The sequence below is a fragment of the Histomonas meleagridis genome (assembly GCF_020186115.1).
Source record: "Histomonas meleagridis strain 2922-C6/04-10x chromosome Unknown contig_122, whole genome shotgun sequence".
Lineage (NCBI taxonomy): Eukaryota > Parabasalia > Tritrichomonadida > Dientamoebidae > Histomonas > Histomonas meleagridis.
In genome coordinates, this window is record NW_027150761.1 from 145,599 (window position 1) to 171,480 (window position 25,882).

A 25,882-nucleotide genomic window follows, 5' to 3' on the forward strand; every position below is an offset into this window, starting at 1 on the left:
CACTACGTTCACTTATTCAATGCTTAATTTCTGAAACCAACATCATTGGGTCCCCCTAAATAACGATAACTAATTTGTTATCCAAAACATGAGCGAAAAATATTCAACATCAGCTTTTGATTGCTTTAGTGATATGGGAATTTGCATGCGTTTGTTTTTATTTTAACCAAAAGGAGGCTTATTTTGCCCATGCTGTCTTGCAGGTCGTACAATGGCTTCATTAAGTATATTTATTTTTTAACATCAGTGAATGAAGATTACAGATGCATTTGTATATTTCATTTTTAACGTCAGATTGCTTTTGTTCACCAAGTCCATTTTGGACAAGACGACTAATTCGGATCAAGTATAATATAGAACCAGACGAAGTTAATGATTGCATTGGATTTACTTTTTGTTATCCATGCAATCTATGCCGCGATGCACGCGAGCTTTCAATTAGAGGAGATCTGTTATGATTTTTTTGAATTTACTAAAAGTGTTTCAGATTATATTTCATTTTTTTCCAGAAATTTTTTACATGATTTTTGATTTAAATTTTCATTAAAAGAATTTTTTTTGAGTCAAATTTTTAATTTGTATCTTTCAATATAATTAGTTAAATCATTTATTTATAACCTAAAATAATCACAATCCAACGAAAGATATTCCTTGGAACTCTTGTGCAAGTTGATCAAGTTCCTCCTTCTGTTCAACTGGCAGTTCAACATTTGCTTGCTTAGGTTCTTCATCCATTCCTTCACTATCACTGCCTTCTTCTATTCTTTCTTCTTTCCTTGTCTTCTTTACCACTTGGAAGACATGTTGAATCTGGAAGTTTCGGAAATCTTCTTCAGTCAAATTAATTTGTCTTCCAATGTTATATACTTCTCCGTTAGGTGTGATAAGTTCCGTAGATTCTGCAATTGTTTCATCAACAGGTGGAGGAATTGTAAAATATCTGATATGTCCCTTATTCCAATCGTCTAAAACCATACGAGCCATAGCATCAAGGTCAGGTTCTCCTCCTTTGTACAGCTTTCCACGCTTTATAGCAAGTTGTCTGAGGAAGTCATCCGCATCGGCAAAAGTGCCAATTCCATAGAGATCGACCAACTGCTCTTTTGGAACTTTTTCAATGATGAACGATACCGGCTTTATTGGGTCTTCGAGAAGTTCGATTTTGATAGAGTTACGAAGTACCATTGAGGGAGTGACATCGGAATTTGATGATGTTATTACACCTGGACAATCAAGGATTTTGATTTTGTTGGTTACATCAATTTCTTGCATCACTTTAGTAAAGCCGGGAGTAGAACCAACACCAGCTGCTGGACGACGGGAAAGACTGTTGATAACAGAGGATTTACCAACATTTGGTGATCCAATAATTCCTGCAACAATATGTGTTCCTCCGGAATATTTGTTCAACAGAATGATAAGTTCGTTAACACCAAAACAATCAGAAGACCTCCATTTACCGTTGTGTAATGGTACATAATTTGCTTTAGTGGGATTATTCGAACTCTTAAAAAGAACTGTTGGAAATTCACGGCGAAGAAAATTGAGCCATTGGTTGGCAACTTCGACAGGAACAAGATCTGCTTTGTTTAAAACAAGTACAATTCGTTTTCCACGCTTGAGAATGTAATCTTCAAGCTTTGGTGAACGACATCCCATTGGATCACGAATGTCTAAAACTTCTAATAAGACATCCGATAAATCAACAACTTTCTTGAATTGACTAAAATACTTTGTACGATAAGCTTCATGAGCAGCAGATTGTTCAACAACTGCTGTTTCTGGGTTTTCGTTTAAAGCCTTTCTTATTTCAGAATATCTATCATATTTGTTTTGTTGATGTAAATCTAGATTTCGATTTTTTTGACGTTTTTCAAGCCTTTCTTTGGCCCTTTGAAGAGAAGCAAAATCAGGGTCTTTTCTTATTTTTTTTCGATTTTCAATACATTTGTGTTGTTTTTTCTTTTCTGGTCTTCTTTTCATTTGTGGTCGAGCAAAAATTAACCGAAAAAATTTTCAAATAAAGTATTGAATTATCGACGAACGTTTATTAGCCACATGGAAACTGAAAGTTCGAGTGGTGAAGCAGAAGCTCAATTTGCAAATCCTGATGATGTTTTTAAGACATATGCAAATAATTGGTACAACGTTTCCACTGATTATTGGTCAAAACAAGAACAAAATGATAATGGAATGCTTGGTGGCTATAAGGATCTTTCAGGTATAGATATTTATGACACCATGGAAACAATCGCGAAATACCAAAATCCACCACAAAAATCAAAACTTCAAAAAATGGGAAATGAAAACATTGCTGACTGTGGTGCAGGCATTGGACGAGTTTCTCATTATGCCCTTTGCGAATACTTCACCAGCATTGACTTAATTGATCCAGTTGGATCATTTTTAGAAAAAGCCACCGAGATTATGAAAGATGATAAAGTTAAAATCCGCACATTTGTATCTGGCATTCAAGACTGGACCCCTGATTGTCAATACGATGCCTTTTGGGTCCAATGGGCTATTATGTATTTAACTGATGATGATGCCATCTCATTTTTAGTGAGATGTAAAAATCATTTAAAGCCAAACGGATATATATTTGTGAAAGACAACATTACTAGTAAAGACTTAAAAGAGAAAAAGGAGGCTGCAACATTCTATGAAGAAGATAGAGGTATCTGCAGAGCTTACGTTCATTACTTGGAGTTGTTTGAGAAGGCAGAATTGCGATTAGTTGAAGCGCGAAAGCAACCAGGATGGAATGAGGAACTCTTACCTCTTTATACATTTGTTCTAAAGTAAACTGTCACTAAGGGCAAACCATTTTCTCTAAATATGCTTTGTTTAGACAATAAAATTGTTTAAATCGAAAGGGTTTTTTTGGGTGAATCGATTCATTGCCTTCTTAACAGTGTGATAAAATTTTATTTTCTCGATTCTATTATTTACAGAAAAGTGTAAAGTAGCACAAGCTTCAACAAAAACACCAAAAAACTACTGATGAAAAAAATACAATTTACACATGTGGACTTTCAGCGCAATATCACATGATATTTAAGAAATTATTTTATGAAAATAATGATTTAGATCATGATATGTATTAGAACATATGTTGCAATGTTTTGCTATTGGTTTATAAGACCTTAAAATCTATACACTATAACATTTCAAGTATGAATTAGTATGAAGGATTTAAGAATTAATGAATTGATTCATTCACAAAATCAAATAATTAAACTAATGTGAGTGCACCCAAAATTTTATACGCTGGTAATTACCAGAGATGCTAGTAAAAGCATTAATGCAATGCTTTCTAAATCAACCAAGTAATTTAAAATTATGTAAGCCATCGCCTCCCTTTCGACCACACATCTAAGATCTCAGTTCAGGCTTATTGTACCTAACTTCTATAGGAGTAATAGGAAGCATCCATCCTCAACGGGTAAGTTAGGAATTGGTCGGACACTCAAAACCGTTTTTATTCAAAAAGTGATTGCAAGAGGAAAAAAAAATTGTATTTTTTTAGGGGTTATAATATAAGTTACTGCCTGCGGAAAGCACGCCTCCTACGGACTGAACGCACGTGTGGAATTTCTTTCTTTTGTGTAACTTTAATATTTCTTCCACTTAATAAGTGGCCATCAAATGAAAGAGCGTTTTGAACAGCACCTTTTTCTTCAAATTCAATGTATGCATAACCCTTAGGTTTGTGTGTCCAATGATCGCTTGGAATTGTACATCTTTTTATTTTTCCACAGCATCCAAAAAATTCTTCTAAAGTTTCCTTCTTTACGGACCAGTCAACATTTCCAACCCAAATTGAACAATCATCCGACTTATTATTATTATTATTATTATCAGGCGCTGGTTCTATTGAATTCTCTTGGTCCTGCTCTTCATTAGCCTTTTCTTCTTCTATTTTTTTGGAGATCTCCTCAATCCTTGCTTTAATTGTCTGTATTTCTTTGCTCATTAGAAATTGTCACTTTCTGAGTACGTTAAGCGAGCCAAAGCAAACATGTGCACATACTTTCTGACTTCTCGGTTATGTAAATATTTTCTAATTACTGATAGAATAAATTTAATGGATATTACATGGTAGCTAAAATAAAGCCAAAAAATAAAAGGAAATTAAAATAGATTTTTAAAAATTAATTAAATCATAAATTTAAAACTTTAGATGTATAAGAACCCATTGTTTTTTTCTTCATAATTTGTATATTTTAACATTGTTTTTATTTTATTAGGTCCTTAATAAAACTTAATCCATCTCGATAAAAAATTATAATTTTGATTATTTCAGACATCACAAAACAAAATTTAGAATACACATTATGAGGAAAGTAGAAAAATGTGATCTGCAATAAGCATTTTTTCCTTTAGTTTCTCGTACTTTTGTTGTTTTCAACGGTTCTTACTGAAAAAAGTTATAACCATATTGAATTGAATTAAAAGTGACATAGGAAAATGTCAACCCTTGGAATGGCTCTCACCGGCGACAATGATGATGAAGGATGTTGCGATCTTTCATTTAAGACAAGAGTTATAGCCGGCGTAATTTGCAGTGCGGTAGGTATTCTTTTCTCTTTCCTTTCATTCATAAGCTTCTCATCTGGAGATTTAGCTATATTCGCAGTAGTTTATACTCTAGGTATTGTTGCATCAGTTGGTGGAAGCTTTTTCATTGCTGGTCCAAAGAAACATTTCCAAAAATTAAAAGAAATGGCTCATCTTGTTTCATCAATTGTTCTTGTAGGTGCAATTGTCATGGTTTTCATTTCTGCTTTTGCTGTTAAGTCCACTGCATTGGCTGTTATCTTTGTTATTGTTGAAGTTTTCGCCTTATTCTTCTTCATGCTTACCTTAAATACTGTTGGGTGGACAGCATTTAAAGCGTTTGTTTCGAAGATATTCAAATGCTAAAATATTTTAATCAATTATGTTTTTATTTTTTTTTTTTTAATCAAAACATTGAACTCTACATACAAATTGTATATCCTTTTTAAACATGCGAATGATAAAGCAAATTATCGGTGCTGCAGATCGAGTGGATGCCAAGTCACTGAACAAAATTTTGTATTGATAAGTTTACTCGACTTTTTAACGGTTTTGGACTGCCCTAAAACATATGTCTGAAGGTTCTGCAAGATTCGATCCTTCTACACCAATTATCCTAACAGGTGATTACCAAACAACAATAAAAATAAGAGAGGCAATAGAAAAACCAGAAGAAATTTCTCGATCAAATATAAGTCCAATGATTTCATACATTTTAAATCCATCATTGAACATAAGCAAGCAAGAAGCACCTTCAACGGCATCACTTCCAGCGTTATGGTAATTTCGAATTTTAAATAAGGTTCCAATTGATCAAATTAATTCATTTTTTTCTCTAAATTATAGCAAATGGACCTTACAGAAACTTTTCACTAATTTTGATTACATACAAATTCAATTAGAATAAAATACGTTTTTAATAATTATTTGATGAATAAAATATTTGTATTTAGTGTTATGTTCGTATAAGTCTTGAGAAAAAACGCAAAGATTTTTGGTAAAAGACAAATCAGAGAGCAATAGCTTGCTGGTTCATAAATAGAAAACTGACAAGAATTAGTTAACGTACACGATTAAACAACCAAATGAACCATGGCGAGTTTGATGATTATCAAGAAGAAGAGCCGCCAAAAAGAAAAACATATCTTTTAAATTCAATTAGAGCCACAACTTTTTCGGGAAAATCAATTATAATTCCAAAATATGATTCCCTTCCACCATATTTTGAAAGACTTTCTCACTATGATGTTACTTGGGTTAACAACCCACCATTTGATGAAATAAATATAGATAAAATCTCTGATATTCCATATGTTGATAAGTATTATGCAAAATCATATTCTGATCTTATTAGCCATGAAAAAGTCAATAAGCAAGTCCTTAACTGGCTCCGCTGTTTCCAAAAGCGTACAGTTCCAAAGCCAACAAAAAAAGGCAGAAAGAGAAGGAATGCCAAAAATAATGATGAACCATCAGTTGAATCATCACATATTCTTTTACTTTCTGGTCCTCCAGGTTGTGGTAAGTCAACTCTTATCCGTGTTGTTGCTTCATATTGTCGATATCACATTGTTGAAATAAATGCAAGTGATGATGTCAAAGAAGAACGCAACCAAATTCTTTTACAAAATGGGCTTAACTTCAAACCTGTATTTAGTGAATGTACACGATCACTTTTTGTTGTTGAAGAGATGGATGGAATTGGAACAATCACGGATTCTGTCATCAAAGCCATTTTAAACAAAACTAATGTCCCTGTTATAGTTGTTGTCAATGATGCATATTCCCCATCTATTCGCGACCTTCGAAATCATTCGACAATTGTCAAAATGCCGCCACCGCCATCTGACAAATTCATTACCCGACTCAAGAAAATTGCGGAAAACGAAAATCTTAAGTATACTCCGCAAGCCATTGCTGATATTGCTGAACTTTCTCGATTTGATATGCGAACAGCACTTAATACATTACAATTTTTAGCATTAAAACAACCTATTACATCAGAGCTTGTACATCTAATGCCTGTTGGATTAAAGAATTCGACACTTGGGCCATTTGATGTATGGAGTTCATTATTTTTAACTAGTACGCATCTTGATGAGTCTCTTAATATTCTAGAAACATTTGGTAATAATAATCTTATTTCCACCGGAATATTAGAGAACATTGAACATGTTAAACATAATGATCCAACAGGACATCGATATTTAGAAGTCCTTGATGGGTTATGTTATAGTGACATAGTTCATGGTGAATTATCATCATTAGGTTTAGCATCAGTACCGAAAATTGGTACAAGTCATCCTGCTAAACAACAACTCTTTTTCCCTTCGGATTCACTTGGGAAAGAAGCTATGATTCATAAGAACATGAAACTTCTTTCACATAATCCGAAACTAAGGGAAAACATACAACTTATCCAATGTTATCTAAATCCGGATCCACAATTAGTTCATATGTTAAATTCGGTTACAATGGATAAACTAAGAGAAAGATTTATACAATTCCATAAAATGATAAAGATTAATTATAAGAAAAATAATTTCGGTCATTATGTTTCCGAACCGGATATTGATCAATTGTTATGTTTTAATAAGAATTCGTTGTTAGGTTTGTCGAAGTTTAGAGAAATGATGCAAAGGGAATTGGATAAAGATCAAATTATATCTCAACAAAGTTTCGGCGGTAAAAGAATTTCCGACAAATTAAAGAGTCAACAAAATAAGAAATCAACTGTAAAGGACTTTTGGGGGCAAGAAATAACAACTCAAAAGACACAAGTGGAAGAAAGGCCAACTATCATTTATAAGTATAATGAGGGCTTCACTAATGCTGTTAGAAGAAAAGTGTATTTGGAAAGAATATTAAAAAAGAACATTATTTAATTTTCTTTATTTTAATTGATTAAAATAATGTATGAAATTTAATTTAATTGATTTTAAATATTTTCTTCCCAATATTTACCGATATGAACAATGAATTAAAAATGTAATACATTTTAACAATTATTATAATAATTTAATAATATTATTTTTAATAATGGTGTTGAAAATTTTCAGTTTTTGATAAAATTAGATGATATCTTCGGAAATTTGAAAAAAACTTTCAAACATATAGAAAATTTTTGAATTGCTTTCGATCGTTGTTCAAAATTAACGTTTTCACGAGGGGAAAAAATGCGGAAAGAAAAGCGCAAATCATCATTAAACTTAGAAATGGTGCTAGACTCAATAATGAACAAATCAAATTCATCACGCCTCCTTAATTCAGAACAATATTGCTCTTTTCTTCAATACATTATAGGTTATTCAAAAATAGGGCAAGTATCAGATTTTTTTCTATGGCTTTTCTTTTTCATCTTAGCTTCTTTCTCACTTTTGCATTTTTCTCTTCCGATTAATTTTTTTGATATTGATTATAACACGAATTCAAAAATTGACAATGAACAATTCTCAATGTTTCGTGGTATTTTTGCCCAAACAACCTTAACATTTCTTGTTTTAACTGCTTTTATAGTTATATCACAGTGGATACTTTTTACACATTTTTTTAAATCAAGAAAACTTAGTACTTTTCAAGCCACATACTTACACATAACATTATTTTATGTACCTCTTTATTTTACCATCATTCTTGGCAAACTTCTTGGCATTAATTTTATGTCACGAATTGATGATTTTACCTTTATATCATATCATACATTTGTTTTATTGGGAATTGTTATTTTATATATATGTTTAATGTTTAATCATTTTGCGTATAAATATGGAACCTATTTTTCAGTTATCATTCGACCAGGATCATTTTCATTTTGGAATCCTCCATTTAATTTACTTGATATGTTTTATATTTTTATCTTATCCATGTCTAATGTCTATAAAAATTCATATTCCATATTAGTTGTGTCTTTTTTTTCTATCTTTTATGGAATTTTTTGGGTATATCGTAACATTAAAAATCCAATTTTTATATATCGAATTGGGATTTTTTTTCATTGTAAACTTGGCTTTGATATATTATTTTTTGGGATATCGACAAGTATAAATTATTTTACTGAATCTAGTTTTCCAATTAATTATATTTTTGCGTTTTTCATTGTCTTTTTTAATTCAGCTTTATCAATGTTTATAACAAGTATACCAAAGAAGTTCATCAAAAATGATGAAATTAAGATAAATTTGATTAGAGATTCATATGATGCATTAACATGTTTTCGATATTCCATCTGTAATTCGAATATGTTAATAAAAGAAAAAGGATTTTTAAATTGGATATTACAAAATCGATTTTCTCCTTCTTTATTAGCCGATATTACCAAAGTTTGTTTAATTTTAAAGTATCCACTTAATGAATTTGTTGTTGATAATACATCATTTAGTACAATTGATAATTTATCATTAAATTTATTAGCATATCAAGTTTATATATATAAGAATACTAATTTAATAAATGATGAACAAAATATTAAAGAATTAATACAACAAAAATTATACGCCGCTGCTGAATTCATAGAAATATATTGGAAGAAACATGAATATCAATTAAGTTTATATGAAATCGGTAAATATTTCCATAACTTAACTTGGGAAATCGAAAATTATTCGAATTTATATAGAAGATGTTCATCGATACAAAAGATATGTAATTATTATTTTAATGATATGATTTGTTCTTCAACTTTTTTAACTAAAAAAGATCCTTATAAACTAATTGGTAATTCGAAAGGAACAATTTTTGAGTTTATGTTAAATGATTCAACTAATACTAATACAAAACATAAATCTTCTTTTTTGGATAAGTTTATAAAAGATCTTTTTCGTAAGTTAATACGACCTGTTTTTTATTATTTTTTATTTTTGTTTCTTTTAATTTTGTTTTATTTATTATTATTTGGAGCATTTTCTAATCAAAATTCATTTATTTTATATAATAAATTCATGAAATCAACAAAATATTCAATATCTGGATTACTTTTAGTTCATTCATATTTATCACAACTTGATAATATTGTAACATATCCATCAATAACTATAACATCATTGGAAACATTTTTAAATATTAGTACACATGAATTAAACACTTATTGGACAAATAAAATATCGACAGTTGATTATAACTTTGATTTTACTGTTGATTTATCTATTCTTAATAATACATATCCTTTATCTTATTTATTTTTTACGAAATATCAATTAACGACTAATTTAAAGGATGAAAGTATAATAAAATATGTGAAATATTTAAATAATTATGTGAATGCTTTATTAAATTTATCTAGAAATGAGATAAATGATATAAGTAACTATAGAGAAGATAATAAATGGGTTAAAATTTTTATAATATTTTTTGTTAATGTTATAATACTTACAATTTTATTAGGAATTGTGATTAAATTTTATGATAAAGATTATAATCATAAATTACTTGAAGCAATTAAATTTAATTCATTTTCGACGAAAACTAAAATGCGGAAAGAAAAAATTCAAACGAATTTAGGATTTATGAATCAATATTTATTATATATTTTAAATTTGATTTTAATTTTTTTGATATGTATCATATATTTTATATGGAAAGAAAATTATCAATTTTCAATCCATGACTTAACATTAAACACGTATAAAATATGTGAGTTAGCCATTAAAATTAAAGAAATTATGGGAATAACAATTATTGTTGCAGATAATCATCCAAATTTAATACATTATTCGGATTTAATTCACGAAAATTGTAATTCTTTATATATAATATTAAATGAAATCAAAAAGTTACAAAAAATTAATAAATATTTGGATCCAATTCAATTGCCGAATTTCTCCGAAACTAATCAAGAATCAATATCAACAAATATTTATAACTTTTGTAGTTTCGCTAAAAGTATAACAAGTTTCGATTCGATTTCTTTCTTTTTTACACGATATATATATAATCGATATTTGTCGATCTTAAATATTACTTCTATTGAGAATTATATTATTAATAATACAAATTCATTACAAGAAATTTCTTTCGTTTATTGGGTCGGAAATATAACTATAGTTTTCGGATTAGTTTTTTTGTTTATAAGTTATATCTATTTCCATAATAAAAAGAAAATTTGGTATTATGGCGCAAATATATTATTAAGAAGAGCTATAAAATATAACTTTCAATTAGTTCCGAAAATTTTGGATATTTTACCAATTAAAAAAGACGATTTTTTAAATATAATCCCGTTGCCATCTGTTATTTGTAGAAATAATCAGACTGAACAAACAAGAATTATACTCTCTTGTAACTTGCTGGTGGCTCAATTTACAAATTTATATCCATTCCAATTAATAGGACAAGATTTTAATCGAATATTTAACCAAAATTTCGAAAATAAAAAATTCGAATTTTCGGTTTATCATTCAAAAGATATCGATATTGAATTGATTTTAATCGTCGATGTAACCGAAACTTCAAAATATGAAAGTTTTAATTATGAGTTAAATAAATCTATTACACCTAAATTTAAAGTGCCATTTTATAAGAAAGTGATTTATTTTAAGGCTAGAATTAGAACCAGTATAGACCCTGAAATTTTATTTCAAAATTTTGATGATATTGAAAAAGAATTTAATATTTCCGAAAATAAAAATAATGCCATAAAAAGAATTTCTTGTGCTTTAACTTTTTATTCAGCAATTATTTCTAAGAAATGTATGCTAAATAATTTGTTAGAAATGGTTTCGAAATTAAATGCGTTGACACAAAATAAAATAATTTGTGCGATAACTTTCGGTAAAGTTAGTTGTTTCTCTTTGTTAAAAGATGATACAAATATTGTAATTGGTGGTGTACCTGTGGAAAGAGCACACAGAATTTTGTGTAATGGCGACATTGGAATGTGTTATATCGATTATAAATTGGTTCCTAAAGATAAATTGATAGAGGATAATATCATTCTCATATCAAATTTGAAGAAATAACAAAACTGTTTTTAAATAAAGCGTAGTTAAATATACATATTTTGTTATAGTGAAGGCTTAAAATGAAATTTATTTTTATATCACAATAAATAGAGAAATTAAATTAGATGTTAATTTTTGGAATTTAAATTCATGAAAATATTTAACAAGTTATAAATTCGAATTTTTGCTGATTCGTTAATAATATCATCATGAATTTGCATTCTTTCTTATTCTAAAAATATCTCATAATTATCATATGTAACACATTTTTTGCCTAATTCTTCTAAATTATGAATTTTTTCGTATTTACTTTCATAAATATACTTAAAGATACATTTTGATGAAATAGTAAATACAGCTTTATATGTATTTTCAAATGATGATTGATTTTGTTTGGATAATTGAATAATTTCTTCATTTTCACTTGCAATTGCATATTTACCTGTGTTTTCTGCATTTGCATCATTCATACATAAATATTTAACACATTTAACTGAAAAAAATAATGCTGTATAATCAATTAATGAAACATTATGATAATTATTATATGAACTTCTCTCATAATGTGATGGTTTAGTTATTTGATTAAAATTAAAATCATTTTGGGATGAGGTTTCTTGGCGTTTTTCTATATCATCATTTTGAATTATTTATACAATTTCATTTGGATTAACTCCTTCGTCCAACATATTTCTTAAGTAATTTCCAATCATTATTTGAGAGTTCTTTATAATTATTAAAGGAATATTTCTCATCGCATAATGAAATTTTATGTTATTCTTTTTATATTTCTTCTGAAGTTGATAGGACATAATATTTTTATTTGATTGTATAATTATTCAATAATTGGATTTAATTCGCTGAATGTCTTCTTCTACTTTCTAATGGATATTTTTGTTTTGTACGATTTTTGCATCAAGAATATGTATTGAAATCATTTGATTAATAAGATCTATCCCAATTCTTGCTGGAAAAATAAATGGAAAAAACCTACGTTAATCATTTTAAAACATTAAGGAAAATATCTTAACATAAATACAATATTTGCTCTAATTTCTCTAATATAGCAAAATATGAATTTTTTATGGATTTTTAAACATTATTTTCCCGCTCTTTAATTTAGAACGCATATTTATATTCTGTTACCTCATAGATTACGCAATAATCTTCTATTAGTTTATTGAACATCATTTCTCTTATAAAATTTTAAGACACGCACGAGATTTAATATATTCTAAATTCCTCTATGCTTCATCATTGATTCTTTTTGTATAAAGATCAACTAATTGGCTTACTGTTTTTTCTAAATCTTTGGCGATTGAAAGCTCGGCTTTTCCTGCTTCGTTGTCCTTTGGATTTAATAGCCTATCCAAAGATATTCTATATTGAGAATAACCTCCAGCTTTATCAATATGTTGAGCTACATCTTCTTCTGTTGTTTTAGGGTTTCTCAGTATTAGCTTTATTTCTTCTTTTTCTAGTAATTCTTGTGCTCTCATTTTTACTTTTTTGTAATCTCCATTCATTCTAAGTTCAGACGCTATTTGGACTCTAAATTTTTCCCAAGTTCCATCTGAAATCATTGTATTGATCAATTCTTCTGCTACTAATTTGGGTCTTAGTCTTTCATCCTCGAAGTCTGATGAATCCATTTTTAATTTTACTTCGGCCGAACGATGCGTACGTTTAACAAAAAACTTTTTAAATCCTTCAGAACCAAAATAACACATGACCACACTTTTAGATGCATTTTTAGAACAAGCCGAAAGGGCTTATCGTAATAAAAACTGGAAATCTGCTTGTCAATTCTATGATTCTTTTTTTACAAGAGCTTATCCAGAAGAAAATCCTGATATGACTCTCGAACATATTAATATTCTTGTTCGATACGCTACTGCTCTTTTTGAAAAAGTTCAAGCAGATAGTGCAAATAGCAGTAATAAAAAATATGATCAAAGTGAACTTGAAACAATTGTTAGTTACATGATTACTGCACAGAAAAAATATGAAACAGCAGAACCAGGTACATTTCCATTCGAAAGGCTACTTGACACTTACGATATACTTGGACAAGTAGCTCTTATCAATAATCAATTTAAACGAGCGGCACAAGTTTTTAGAAAGGGTTATGAAAAAGCAAATGAAAATCCAGAAACACCTTGGAGGATTAAATTAAGTCTTTTGTTTTATGAAGCAATTGCACTTGAATCGCAAGAAATTCCAAAGAAAGCTATTGACGTTGTTAATGAAGGTTTAGCATTGATTGCTCAACAGGAAGAAAAAACAACATCACAAGAAGAATTGGATTTAATGAAAAGTTTCAAAGATGACTTAAATACAAAGCTTACACAACTACAAGAAGATGCTAAAGAACAAGAAGAAAATAAAGACATTTTAACTACAGAAGAAGAAGATGAAAATGAAGGAGAGGGAGAAGAAGAAGAAGAGGAAGAAGAAGAAGCAGACGAACCAAATGAAAACGAAAGTAATGTTGATAAAGCTAAAAAAGATGTTACACCAATACAACCACCAGAATAAATTAAACATAATTTTTAAACATAATATTTAAAAATTGATTTTATACTGTATCTAGAAATAAGAAAAGTTATTGGAATTTTTCCAAATGATTTAAATTCATTATTTTTGTAAACTGTTTCTTCTATCTGATGAAATTCTAACATTGCATAAGATTATTTACTTGTCATAAAATTCAACAAACCTTTGAGTTAGCTTTTATTGGACCAAGTTTTTCATACAATATTTGTAGAATATCTTGAAAATTGAAATTCGTGCAAAAATTTTCTTCAACCGTTGAGAGACCGTTTGTAAAAATTCACCAATCCTTAAATAAAGGATATCATATGAATGAAGTCTTTTCTTTATTTGGCATTGGTTCATTGTATTCTCCAAACACACTGCAAAATCTCATAGATTATTTTATGAGAGTTAATTTTACTGGATCAACAAATGAGATCAATTTTATTTTTCAGTCTTCAAATAAACAAAATCATACTGACGTTGATAGTTTATTTGATTTAGATTGTGCCAGAGATTTTTTTCTAATGAATTTACCATGGTTTTTTAGACAAATCAATCCAAATTACATTCATTTTGAAAAAACAGAAAATCCAATATCAAATCTATCCACAAAAATTGCGGAAAAATTTATATCTCCATCATTACAATTAATTTCAATGAGAAGTAATCAAATAATTTCTTCTTTATCGAAACATTTAAAAAATTCCCAATGGAATGGAGCCGATGATATACCGAATGTCTCCAACCAGGTCATTTTTCTATTACAATCTCTTATGGAAAACGTTGATATCTCCGATAATACAATAATTGAATTAACAGATATCTGGTTAAACTTTTTTTGTTCGCGTGGGCTAATTGATGATCTAATGATCTTAGCAAGTTCATGTATCAAAAAATCTTATATACCACAAATTCCAGTTGATCACATTTTACAATCGATCAGCAACTCAATTGAAAATCCTTCAATTTCAAAAGTGATTTCACAAAGTGATTCGATACCATTTTATGTTTCCAAACTTATTGATACCAAATCTCATCCCCCGAATACATATTTAGAAATTATCCCACGAAAATCGGCCGCATTTAATGGTTTTGTCTTTGTTTTCGATCCACGATTTGGCATCGTTAAAATAGGCACTGGACAAAACGGAACAAATTTTACATCAATAGAAGTGGAAAACAAAAATTATATTAATGCGACAATAAAAAGTTTAACAATTTGTAATGAGAAACTTCTTTTGATTAATGTCCATGATGAAATTGAAGTATTAGATTTAGAAACACTTGAAAGAATTGATGTGAATTTTTCGAATGAAATGAAACAAATAATTTCGAAAGGTCCAATTTTAGGCTTTTTTAATGAATTATTAATTATTGAAGAGACAAAAATAACATTTTATGAATTAACAAAAGAAATGAATTTAAAATATATAAAAGAAATAGAATTAAAGTCTAAAGCAATTGAACAATTTGATAAACCTATACCAAATTCATCGATGTATTTAATGTCAATGATTTATAATGGATTTTCATTATCATTATTTTACCCACCGAAATTCGAACATAGAAGTTCAGTATCGATACGAGAATTTAATTTAACAAATGGAGAATTAATTTCTGATATTTCATTTCCACAATTTTATTCGAATTGTATTTGTTTTGATCCTATTTCGATGTATTTCATTGATTTGCCTGATTATGAACTTTCGTATATATATCAAATTCAGCCGAATTTTTTGTTTCATTATTTTTTTCCATATAAAAATATATTAAGTAATGATTCGATATTTAATATAATGAATATATTACCTACGCTAATGTTTTCAAGACTTTCATATAAATTTGTATCATTAAAACAAAAATTTATTATTAATTCAATAAAACCAATTTATAAAGTGATTAAAATATCATTAAAAAATCGGAAATTTGAATATATAAATTATTTGATACAAATCGTTTGTATTTATTTGTTACAATTCCGTAATGAAATATTACCAAAACTTAAATTAATTAAATCGATTTTAAGCTTAAATGAAAATTATGTTTCCAAAAATAATAAAATATTTTTCATACATACATTGTTTTTGTTTTCTAAAGAACCATTAAATAACTTCGATAATATCAATGAGATTTTATTATTAATAAGTCCTAATTTATTTATAGAAGCTACAAGAACGTTCGAATATTTTAATTATATACATTTAATCGCAATTTTATATCAAAATAAATTCATCGATTACGCAACAAATCAAATTAATCATTCGAAATATTCTTTTATACAAATTTTAATTAAATCAATTTCATTTTATGTATTTAAAGATCAAATTTTGGATTCTTCAATCATATTCATAATATTAATTAAAATTATACCGAAAAAATCACATTTTTATACTTCAATTATGTCTACAATGTTACCATTATTACAAAATTGTTTAATAAAATCAAATTTTTTATTCGTTTTGACGATACCAGCATTTCAAATGTTTATCGAAAAAGTGTATCCGTTAATACCAAAAAATTCTCTTGAAGAATATTCAATATTACATTCTAAAATTGCTACTGAGCAACCATTTATAATACAAGAAATAATAGATGAAACGCCACATCCTTATCCTAATAATTATGATTTTTGTCATCATTATGATTTTCCATTATCAATAAAAATTAATGTTAAATTTGATCCTAAGACATCTACTGAAACTAACTGTGATTACTTACAAATATTTGTTGATAGAGATTGTACTAAAACATTAACTAATAAATTAAGTGGTAAATATAATAAATGGAAAGAAAATCCAATCGAAACAAATTCAAAACATTTATGTTTTAAGTTTCATAGTGATGGTACATTTAATGATTGGGGATATAAAGCTATTATTACAGCTATGATATTTTCTAAAATGAATTATTTTTCACCGAATTCTTATTTCGATATTTATCGAAGTATTTATAAACTTTTAATAAAAATGATAAAAAATGTGAATATAAATGAGATAAATAATATATATAACAAATTAAAACTTAATGAATTTCATTTTTTTGATGAAAAATTAACAATTAATGAAATAAAAGAAATAATTTTAAATGAATTAAATTGTAATAATTTTAATGATATAATGAATTTAATTAATAAAAAATTTGATTCGAATATTTTAATTAACAATAACTTCGAATTTAATCATCAACAATTATCAATGATTTATCATCTTTTAATTGTTTCTGATTCTTATAATTTACAAAATGAAATTTTATCAATTATTACAATTCCTAATTTATATTTAAATTTTAACTATAAAATATTAAATGAATTAAAATTAAATTTGATTAAATTAATGTTATTTTATATACCACATGAGATTTCTGATAATGAAATTAATTTTTTATATAAATCATTAAAGAATACAAATTCTGCAAAAGAATTTATTAATGATTCATTTATATTAATAAAAAATATTTTTAATGATAAAAGTAATTTAACTTTAAATTCGATTTCACATGCAGCTAATAAAGCATTTTTAGCTTATAATTTATTAGAAAACATTAATTATGATCATTATTTAAATCAATGGTTTGAATTTCTAAATTTACTTTCGAACATTAAAATTCAAATAAATGAAATTAATTCGAAATTATTAATAAAACATATAATAAAATTTGGTTTATTATTTCCAAACGCTTATAATGATCCAAATGATTTTATTGAAAAACATATTGAAATTCTTAATAAAACTAAAATCAATAAATTGAATTATGATTTGCCAATAGTATTAATAATAATAAAACGAATTTATGAAATCGATAATAATAAAAATGTTATTAAAAATTCCGTTTTATTAGAATTAATCTTAAGATTAATGATGTTTAATGTTCCATATATTATAAAATATTTAAATTTAATGATTAATAAATTTAATATTAAACTTGAGAATTCAATACATTATAAAAATGTATTAAGGAAAATTGGTAAAAAATATAATAAAAAAATAGAAATAGTTAATGATAATATTTTATTTGATTGCGGAATTTCTTTTAGTTATTCACTTTCGGAATGTTTTAAAAATCTTTTGACAGAAAATTCATTAAAATATTTTTCTGATAATATTAATGATAATGATATAAATATTCAACTTGGTACATTATTAATATTATCTAAATCGAATTTACAATTTTTTCCTGGAGATAAAATATTTTTACCATTAATAAACAAAACAGCGATTATTAAATCATGTGACATAATGCGATATATAATAAAATTCGAAAATGATTATAATAAAGAAGAATATATAATACCTTCATTTGATTATATAAATATTAATTCATATAATTATTCACCACAAAAGATATTTACTGAAAATTTAAAAGGAACAAATTTAATCATAAAGAATTTGATAAAAGAATTAAATAATAATAATAAAAATCAATTTTTTGTAATAAATTCATTATCGAACTTATTAAGTAATGAATTTGATTTCGATTATATTTCTCTTTTTAATATAATGTCAAATATTAAAAACGATTTAATAATTGATAATTCTTATCAACAAATTAATGATATATTTATATCTAATATATCAACATCGATTTATAGTTTCACAATTGATAATACTAATAATTATAAAACTGAGTTTGGCTTTTGTGAGAAAGATAATATATCATATTCAGTATTATTTTTATGTGATAATAAAACTATAACTTATAATTCGAAATCTTTAATTGAGAATGAAAACATAACGAAAGTTATCATTGGTTATTTAAAAGATGGAATGAGAATCTTTTTATATATTAATGAATTACTTAAAATTACTGATATCTTTTTACCACCTATGTCGAATATTAGGCCAATTATAATAACAAAGAATAAAAATATCAATTTCGATTCTTCTCCGATTTTAAATTTTCCTTATTTTAATTCTAATTTATCCGGTTTTTATTCTACACCAAAATATTTGTTTTTACCTGATAAAATTGTTTCTATTAAATCGTTAACTATACCTATAAAATGTAAATATGTTGAACCTTTTTCTTTTGATTTATTACCTTCTATTTCTTATTTATTACCTTATTTTTATATCGAGTTTTCATTTGATTCGAATATTGATTCGATTTTACTATGTAGTTCTAATCAACGTTTATATTCATTTTTCATATATAAATTTAAAAACGAATTAACTAAAAATGATATTATCGGAATTTTAATAAAAAACAATTATATTTGTGTTATAATTAATGGAATTGTTGATGAGTTAAGTTATAAATTATTACCTAAAATTGATTTAATATTAACTTTTAATGTGAATAATTTAGATAGTATATTTATAAATATTGGACAAAATCCATTTTATTTCGATTATAAAACAATTGATTTTAATAAAATAAAGTTAAATATATCGAAACCTATAAAAAATAATATCGAAATTAAATCTCTTTTAAGAAAACCTTTTTTAACGAAAAATTCATTTTCCATTTTTAATATAAATAATCATAACATAATAAAAGAGAAAAATGTTTATAAACCTTTTTTAATATATTCGAATGAAAAAGATAATTTTTATAATAATAAAATTGGTATTGGTAAAATTGATAATGATAATAAAATCGAATTATTTATATATAATAATTCATCATTTACTATATCAAAGAAATTATTTCCTATTAAAAATTGCATAAGTTTAATTGATGAAATCACAAATTTAAATGATTTTAATTTATATTATTCTCGTTTCATTCAAACAATTCCATTAACTTTTTGTTATGATTTATCACCTTTTAACTTAAACAAAACATATTTTTATTTAGCTGAAAGAAAACAAATTTATTTCGAACAAATTTCCTTAACACAAAAATATAAAATAATGAATATCTGTTTGATAAAAATCATCGAAAACTATGGAATAGATAAAGCTATCACTGAATATAATTTAAAAGAATTTATAATAAATTCCATAACAAATATTCAAACAAATGATTTCGAACCATTTAATGAGTTACCTAAAATGAATTATTTACCAATTTTAGACTCGATATTTAAATCGGAACATAAAATATTTAATGAGTTATGTGAAATTGCACTTAAACCTTTTTCGATAACTATAAATACATTTTCGAATTATCCAACAAACATTTTAAGTAAATCCGGAAATTCATCGAATTTAATCATAATGAATAACTGCGACGCGATTTTGTTTATACCAATAAATCAATTTCTCGATAAGCCACATAAATTCCAAACGCAATTTAATGATTTATATATATTTACACCGAATAATAATTCGCCAATTTATTTATTTAAAGGCGACACAATACAATTTGATGACTTTAATGAAAACGAAATTGTTTTAATTAAATTAATTCCAATAAATTTTTCGAGTATAAATATATTAAATTTACGATTTTCGATACAATTTATTTCATATTTAATCAACTTCACAAAAAATAATAAAAATTTTGTGGATAAAACTAATGAATTAATATTGAAACCTTTGTGGAATTATTATATGAATGCAAACCAAAGATTAATAATTAATGTTCAAGCGATTTGGTTCACGTTTTTATTCGAGTTAAATGATGAATTAATATTTGAGTATAAAAATATTATTAATTTTAATGTAATTTTAAATGATCAACCAAATGTTTTAACTGCAGTTGTTACAATTTTTACAATTTTATTACAATGTATTGATAATCATAAAATTGATCAAAATTTGTTCGATTTAATGAAGTTTATAAATAATCAACAAATTAATAATACATATTCTATTTTCGTTTATCGTAAATTTATTTATGAAATTAGTTCTCCTTTTAATAATAAACAAATTCCATTTTTAGCAGAAAAAATAAAATTAAAAAATATCATACCACTTTTGCATAAAGCTCTCAAATTATCAATTTTACCAAAAGAAACAAAATTTATTAAACAAATTATTAAAGATAATGAAGAAATATTTTATAATTTTGAGTTTACATCAGCAATAAAAATAGTTTTTATACAAGTAACTCCAATTAATTGTAATATTTATATTGATGAGAAACAAATTATTCCGAAATGTGTTTTAGAAACGAATAAAATTACAATTAAAATAACATCTAATTCGAATACTGAAATAATTTCATTTATAATTATTCCAATATATCAAACTAAGCAACCGACAACAAAAGAAATTGAAATTATTAATAAATATCAAAAATATTTAAACGAAAATTGGAACGAAGAAAACGAAACTTTAGCAATTTCGATTGTAAAAAGAGTTGGAAACGTTCCATTTTATTTTTGTATCTTCCCAAATGAATTTTATCATAAAGTTTTCCCTGGAATTGATCCAAATATTGTTCGTTATCGTTTATCTGTTTTATATTTATCTGAAACAAATTTAAATGAATTTCAAATTCCAAATTTTAATAATTTTTTATGTTATAATTATTTTAATAAAATTTGGAATATAATATCTCCTTTAAAATTAGAAAAAACTGATACAAATGACTTATTATTCACTAATTCTTTATGTTGGAAATGTTTAAATTTGTCCGATTTCTTTCTTCAATTAAATAATTTTTTGGAAAATGCTCCAATGGAGACCGTTAAGAACATATCTTGTTTATTTCAACCGTCGGAATTGAATGAGCCGATAGAAGTGTTAACGGTCTTAAACGAATTTAATAATAATATGTTTATAAATGGTGCTCCAAATATTAATTTAAATAATTTAAAGGCATTTCAAGGATTTGGGACATTTTTGGCTTCATGTATTTTATGCATGAAGCCTATTCCAAAATTTATTAATAATGAATTAATTTTAGATTCATTAAATCTGAATGCAAAAAGTCAAAACTCACAACTTGAATCAATTAGATTGGGCGTTTTTAGACTCGGAATGGTGTTTCCAAGTATTTATAAATTTAATGATCTTTTGCAAATACAAATTTTGCGAATGATTCCACTAAAAACTATTCAATGTTCGACTTTGTTTCATTCGTTTATAGTGAATCATCCAATGATACTTCCGTTTTTGATGAGCAAATCGCTGAGTAAAATGCCATTAATTAATGAAGTCGGCGAATTCACACTTCACTACAATGCGTCTGCTAACACACTCGAAATACCGAACATAGAAACGTGGATTAAACTTTTCGAAAAATATGTTAATGAAATATGTACATAAGTAAATAATTGTTTATATTGAAATTGTTTTTCTTTTTAAAATTTCATTGCAATGAATCAAGCATATAATGGTCAAATTTTATTCAATTCCAAAGAAATGCAATTAATTAATTCTCCAAAACATCAGCTCACTTGAAAACGTTAAAATTTTGATTTGAGTGAATTATAATCGTTTGATTTGCTCTTTATAAAGATGGGCATTTTCCCAATGAACACATCTATTAAAGATAAAGTACTTATGCTAGGAGCATATGGAAATATTATACTTGCAAAACATATAGAGAGATTAGGAAAAATAGAAATGGAAATAAAATATCCCTTAAAGAAATAACAAAAGATTTATTATAAGTTAAGGCTTCTTTCACATTCAAATATTATTCGATATATTGATTATTTTGAAGAGGAAAATTACATTTATCTTATAATGGAATACGCAAATAAAGGAGAAATAGCAAAATTAATCGGAAAATTTAAACAAAAAAATAAATTAATTTCAGAAGATGAAATTCTTTTATATTTTATTCAAATTTTGCAAGGTATTCGATAACTTCATCAACAAAATATTATTCATCGTGATTTAAAGCTGCAAAATATCTTTTTATCATCTAGAAATATAGTTTCAATTGGTGATCTTGATAACATTAAAATATTAGAAACGATTCATCAACATTTTAGGAAAAGAACCATATAAAATGTTCCGAATCATTTATGAATAATATTTTGATATGAATCAAAAAGCACCATACATCCAGCAACCAAATAGTTAATAAAAATATTTTATAAAATTTAATGATCAATTATTGATCACTTTCCTTAATTAAAGTGTTATGCACAATGTATATTAACAAAAATGAATAGATACTCATAATAAAAAAAAATATCATTTTTTTAAAAATATTTTTTACACAACATTGTCTATAATGGAAATAGTTAAATGTGGCATATTCTCAAGTGATTCTTTTTCTTTCTTATTCTTTCGATACAACCAAAACAATAAAACAATTACTGAAACTATTGCGATTCCTGCAATTAAACATCCAATAATCATTTTAATCAAAAAAGGAATTCCTTTCTCTTTTGTCGGAAAATATGTAAATTTCGAACATTTTTCTTTTAAGTTATCATTGATTTGAATATTTATACCTTTCCAATAACTTTCATTAGTATCAAATGTATAATTTGCATATGAATTTTCATTAGGCAAACAAACACTTATTGTTGTAGTTATAAATATATTTTCATTAAAAGTTGAAGGTGGTTTATTTGGCAATATAATAATTTTTAAATTTATGCAATTCTCAAATATTTTTGTAGAGTACTCATTAACTAAATCTAATTTTGGTAATGATAATATTTCTAAAATAACACAACCTGAAAAATGTCCTTCTCCTTCTAATGTATCAACATTTTCAAATAAAAGATTCTTTAATGAAACACAATCTTTAAAACAATATGATGGAATTATATTAATTTTTTGTAATGAAACATTAATTAAATTAATACAACCTAAAAATGAATTTTCACCAGTTTTCGTTAATCTTGAGAAATTAATTGATCTTAATGATGTACAATATTGAAATGTATTTGTTCCATAAATTTCTCTTATTGATGATAATTTAAGTGATACAAGTGATGAACAATTTGAAAATTCATAACCTGAATTTAAGAAATCCATCGTATTAAACTTTGGTATATAAATTTTTTGTAAATTTTTACAATTATAAAAAATATAATTTTTTGTCATAACTAATTCTTGAAGTGAAATAAATTCTAAACTTTGCATATTTGCAAATAAATATGATGGGGATTCTTTTAATGAATATTACTTGTATAATATCGCTGAATTATAAATTACATAAATATGCACATGCATTGAGCTTCTACATTTGTTTTACACTCTATATAAATGATTTTATTTATCGATTTTTATTATAAAAAACAATTAATAAATTTTTGGTTTGCAAATATCCTCGAAATAAGTTGTCTCATAACATGACTTCCTATTATCCGTTGCATCCAAATCGAAGTGAGTTGCCATGAAATATTTTCCGTCTATTTTTTGCGCAGGTTTTTCTCGTTTATATCTTTTCTCTGATACCGGATCATCTCCATAAAACGTATCCCAATTTCCGCCTCTTGCGAAACCTGTTGATTTCATCAAGTGCAAGTTCTCGCTCGGCTTTGCAGGTTTACCTTTTCCGGCCAATTTTTGCGATTCTTTTACTTCTGTTGTGTAATCAGTTTTCTCTCCTCCGAAAAACAAATGATCCGATCTCGCGTCTATTACGTCTGCATCACATCGACATGATTGCGTCCTATCATATACACCTGTTAAGTCATTTTGCGTTGTATGAAATGACATTGTTCCATCTCCTTTAAACACTTCGCTCGATTGCTGTAAGTCGATGAATTCTTTCCGAGGTTTTGTGGTGGCAACAGAGAGTTCTGGTCGATGGTAATCTGTTGGATCATGTCCAACGTCCCAATGCGTTGACTTGAGATCGTTTTTGTCAATGATATTTCGACAATCTGGATGCGCGACAAATCGTTCACTATAATCAGAGATCCAATCACGAGGTGTGGAACCATAATCAGGAAATGGAGCACACGGAGGAGCTTTGACTGTTTCAGGACGCGTGAAATTTTTGGTTTGAGGATGTGATGTGTTATATGTGGTCTCATAACTGGGTTTAGAGTACCCAATATCAAAGTTTATCTTGAGGTGATCAGGTTTAGGTGCATCACCAATGGATGGGACTTTCTCTTTTTTGTGATGATTCGGATGTGGACCATATTGTTTAGGCGTGGAAAAAACTATGGATGACTTAAGAAGTTGATTGTCTATAACACTTGGTTTGTAGTTTTTATCAAACGGATGGAAATCGGTTTGATATTGTGTATGATAATCGATGGGTTCGTCATTGATAAAATGACTACGACGAGCATCAGCTATACGACGTTTAGCTTCAGCATTATCATATGTGGGCCTATTGTGAATAATTTGATTATTTGCTTCTTGCTGTGTAGTCAATGGAATAGTTGTATCCGTATCTGAAGTAATAATTTTGGATGAAGGAATTGGTTCAGCTGGTTTTGTCATTGAAGTTTCAGGAAAAGTATGAAAAGTTCTTTGATAATTAGATTTATAATCATCGGGGGTAACTTCATCACCACCAATATATATACCTGTTGGTGGAGCCTTCGCAGGTGATCTTCTTTCTAAAGGGTAGGGAACATAATCTATTCGATAATTTGTTTTTTGACGAAATTTAGAATCTGTTGCTTGTTCACTTGTGTCATAACATCTGCTTTTAATGTCACCAGCATCTGTTCTTCTTTCTATTGGTCTAAATTTATAAGCACGACTAGACATTTTAATAACGTGCTTAAAAACCGTACAAAATTATCAAATATGATTCAGATATCTTAAATATTACAAATATTTAAATCTTACAATACATTAAATAAAATTGCTTTTTGTTTATATTTTAATTGTGAATTTCGTTGTAAATCATAAATTATGAATTGATAATGAAAATCAAATTCAAGGAAGGGAATATTCTCATTTTTTATCATTTACTTTTTTTTACCATTATCGAGATAACCGTTTTTAAGCTCATTAATAAGATTAAAATATGAGGATATAACGATCGTATCTATTGAATTATTGTATTGTTTATGCTTCCTAAATTTA

The 25,882-nt window shown here is 26.5% G+C and overlaps 8 protein-coding genes across 8 annotated transcripts; 4 read left to right on the forward strand and 4 right to left on the reverse strand.

The window, feature by feature from the left end:
* Positions 1 to 627: 627 nt before the first annotated feature.
* Positions 628 to 1,983, reverse strand: GO595_001236 (P-loop containing nucleoside triphosphate hydrolase protein; the record flags this gene model as incomplete). Its single annotated transcript, XM_067914012.1, has 1 exon — positions 628 to 1,983. One exon carries the CDS (start codon positions 1,981 to 1,983, stop codon positions 628 to 630), a length of 1,356 nt encoding a protein of 451 aa, XP_067778619.1.
* A 75-nt stretch (positions 1,984 to 2,058) lies between these two features.
* GO595_001237 (N-terminal Xaa-Pro-Lys N-methyltransferase 1) lies at positions 2,059 to 2,805 on the forward strand (the record flags this gene model as incomplete). Its single annotated transcript, XM_067914013.1, has 1 exon — positions 2,059 to 2,805. The coding sequence occupies one exon, from the start codon at positions 2,059 to 2,061 to the stop codon at positions 2,803 to 2,805; it is 747 nt and encodes a 248-aa protein (XP_067778620.1).
* A 739-nt stretch (positions 2,806 to 3,544) lies between these two features.
* GO595_001238 (polyadenylate-binding protein 2) lies at positions 3,545 to 3,976 on the reverse strand (the record flags this gene model as incomplete). Its single annotated transcript, XM_067914015.1, has 1 exon — positions 3,545 to 3,976. One exon carries the CDS (start codon positions 3,974 to 3,976, stop codon positions 3,545 to 3,547), a length of 432 nt encoding a protein of 143 aa, XP_067778621.1.
* Positions 3,977 to 4,470: 494 nt separating this feature from the next.
* Positions 4,471 to 4,926, forward strand: GO595_001239 (Vesicle transport protein SFT2B; the record flags this gene model as incomplete). Its single annotated transcript, XM_067914016.1, has 1 exon — positions 4,471 to 4,926. The coding sequence occupies one exon, from the start codon at positions 4,471 to 4,473 to the stop codon at positions 4,924 to 4,926; it is 456 nt and encodes a 151-aa protein (XP_067778622.1).
* A 719-nt stretch (positions 4,927 to 5,645) lies between these two features.
* GO595_001240 (chromosome transmission fidelity protein 18) lies at positions 5,646 to 7,445 on the forward strand (the record flags this gene model as incomplete). Its single annotated transcript, XM_067914017.1, has 1 exon — positions 5,646 to 7,445. The coding sequence occupies one exon, from the start codon at positions 5,646 to 5,648 to the stop codon at positions 7,443 to 7,445; it is 1,800 nt and encodes a 599-aa protein (XP_067778623.1).
* A 5,294-nt stretch (positions 7,446 to 12,739) lies between these two features.
* Positions 12,740 to 13,147, reverse strand: GO595_001241 (uncharacterized protein; the record flags this gene model as incomplete). Its single annotated transcript, XM_067914018.1, has 1 exon — positions 12,740 to 13,147. One exon carries the CDS (start codon positions 13,145 to 13,147, stop codon positions 12,740 to 12,742), a length of 408 nt encoding a protein of 135 aa, XP_067778624.1.
* A 76-nt stretch (positions 13,148 to 13,223) lies between these two features.
* Positions 13,224 to 14,033, forward strand: GO595_001242 (uncharacterized protein; the record flags this gene model as incomplete). The annotated part of the gene is made up of 1 exon (XM_067914019.1): positions 13,224 to 14,033. The coding sequence occupies one exon, from the start codon at positions 13,224 to 13,226 to the stop codon at positions 14,031 to 14,033; it is 810 nt and encodes a 269-aa protein (XP_067778625.1).
* A 10,097-nt stretch (positions 14,034 to 24,130) lies between these two features.
* Positions 24,131 to 25,561, reverse strand: GO595_001243 (uncharacterized protein; the record flags this gene model as incomplete). The annotated part of the gene is made up of 1 exon (XM_067914020.1): positions 24,131 to 25,561. One exon carries the CDS (start codon positions 25,559 to 25,561, stop codon positions 24,131 to 24,133), a length of 1,431 nt encoding a protein of 476 aa, XP_067778626.1.
* Between the last annotated feature and the right edge of the window lie 321 nt (positions 25,562 to 25,882).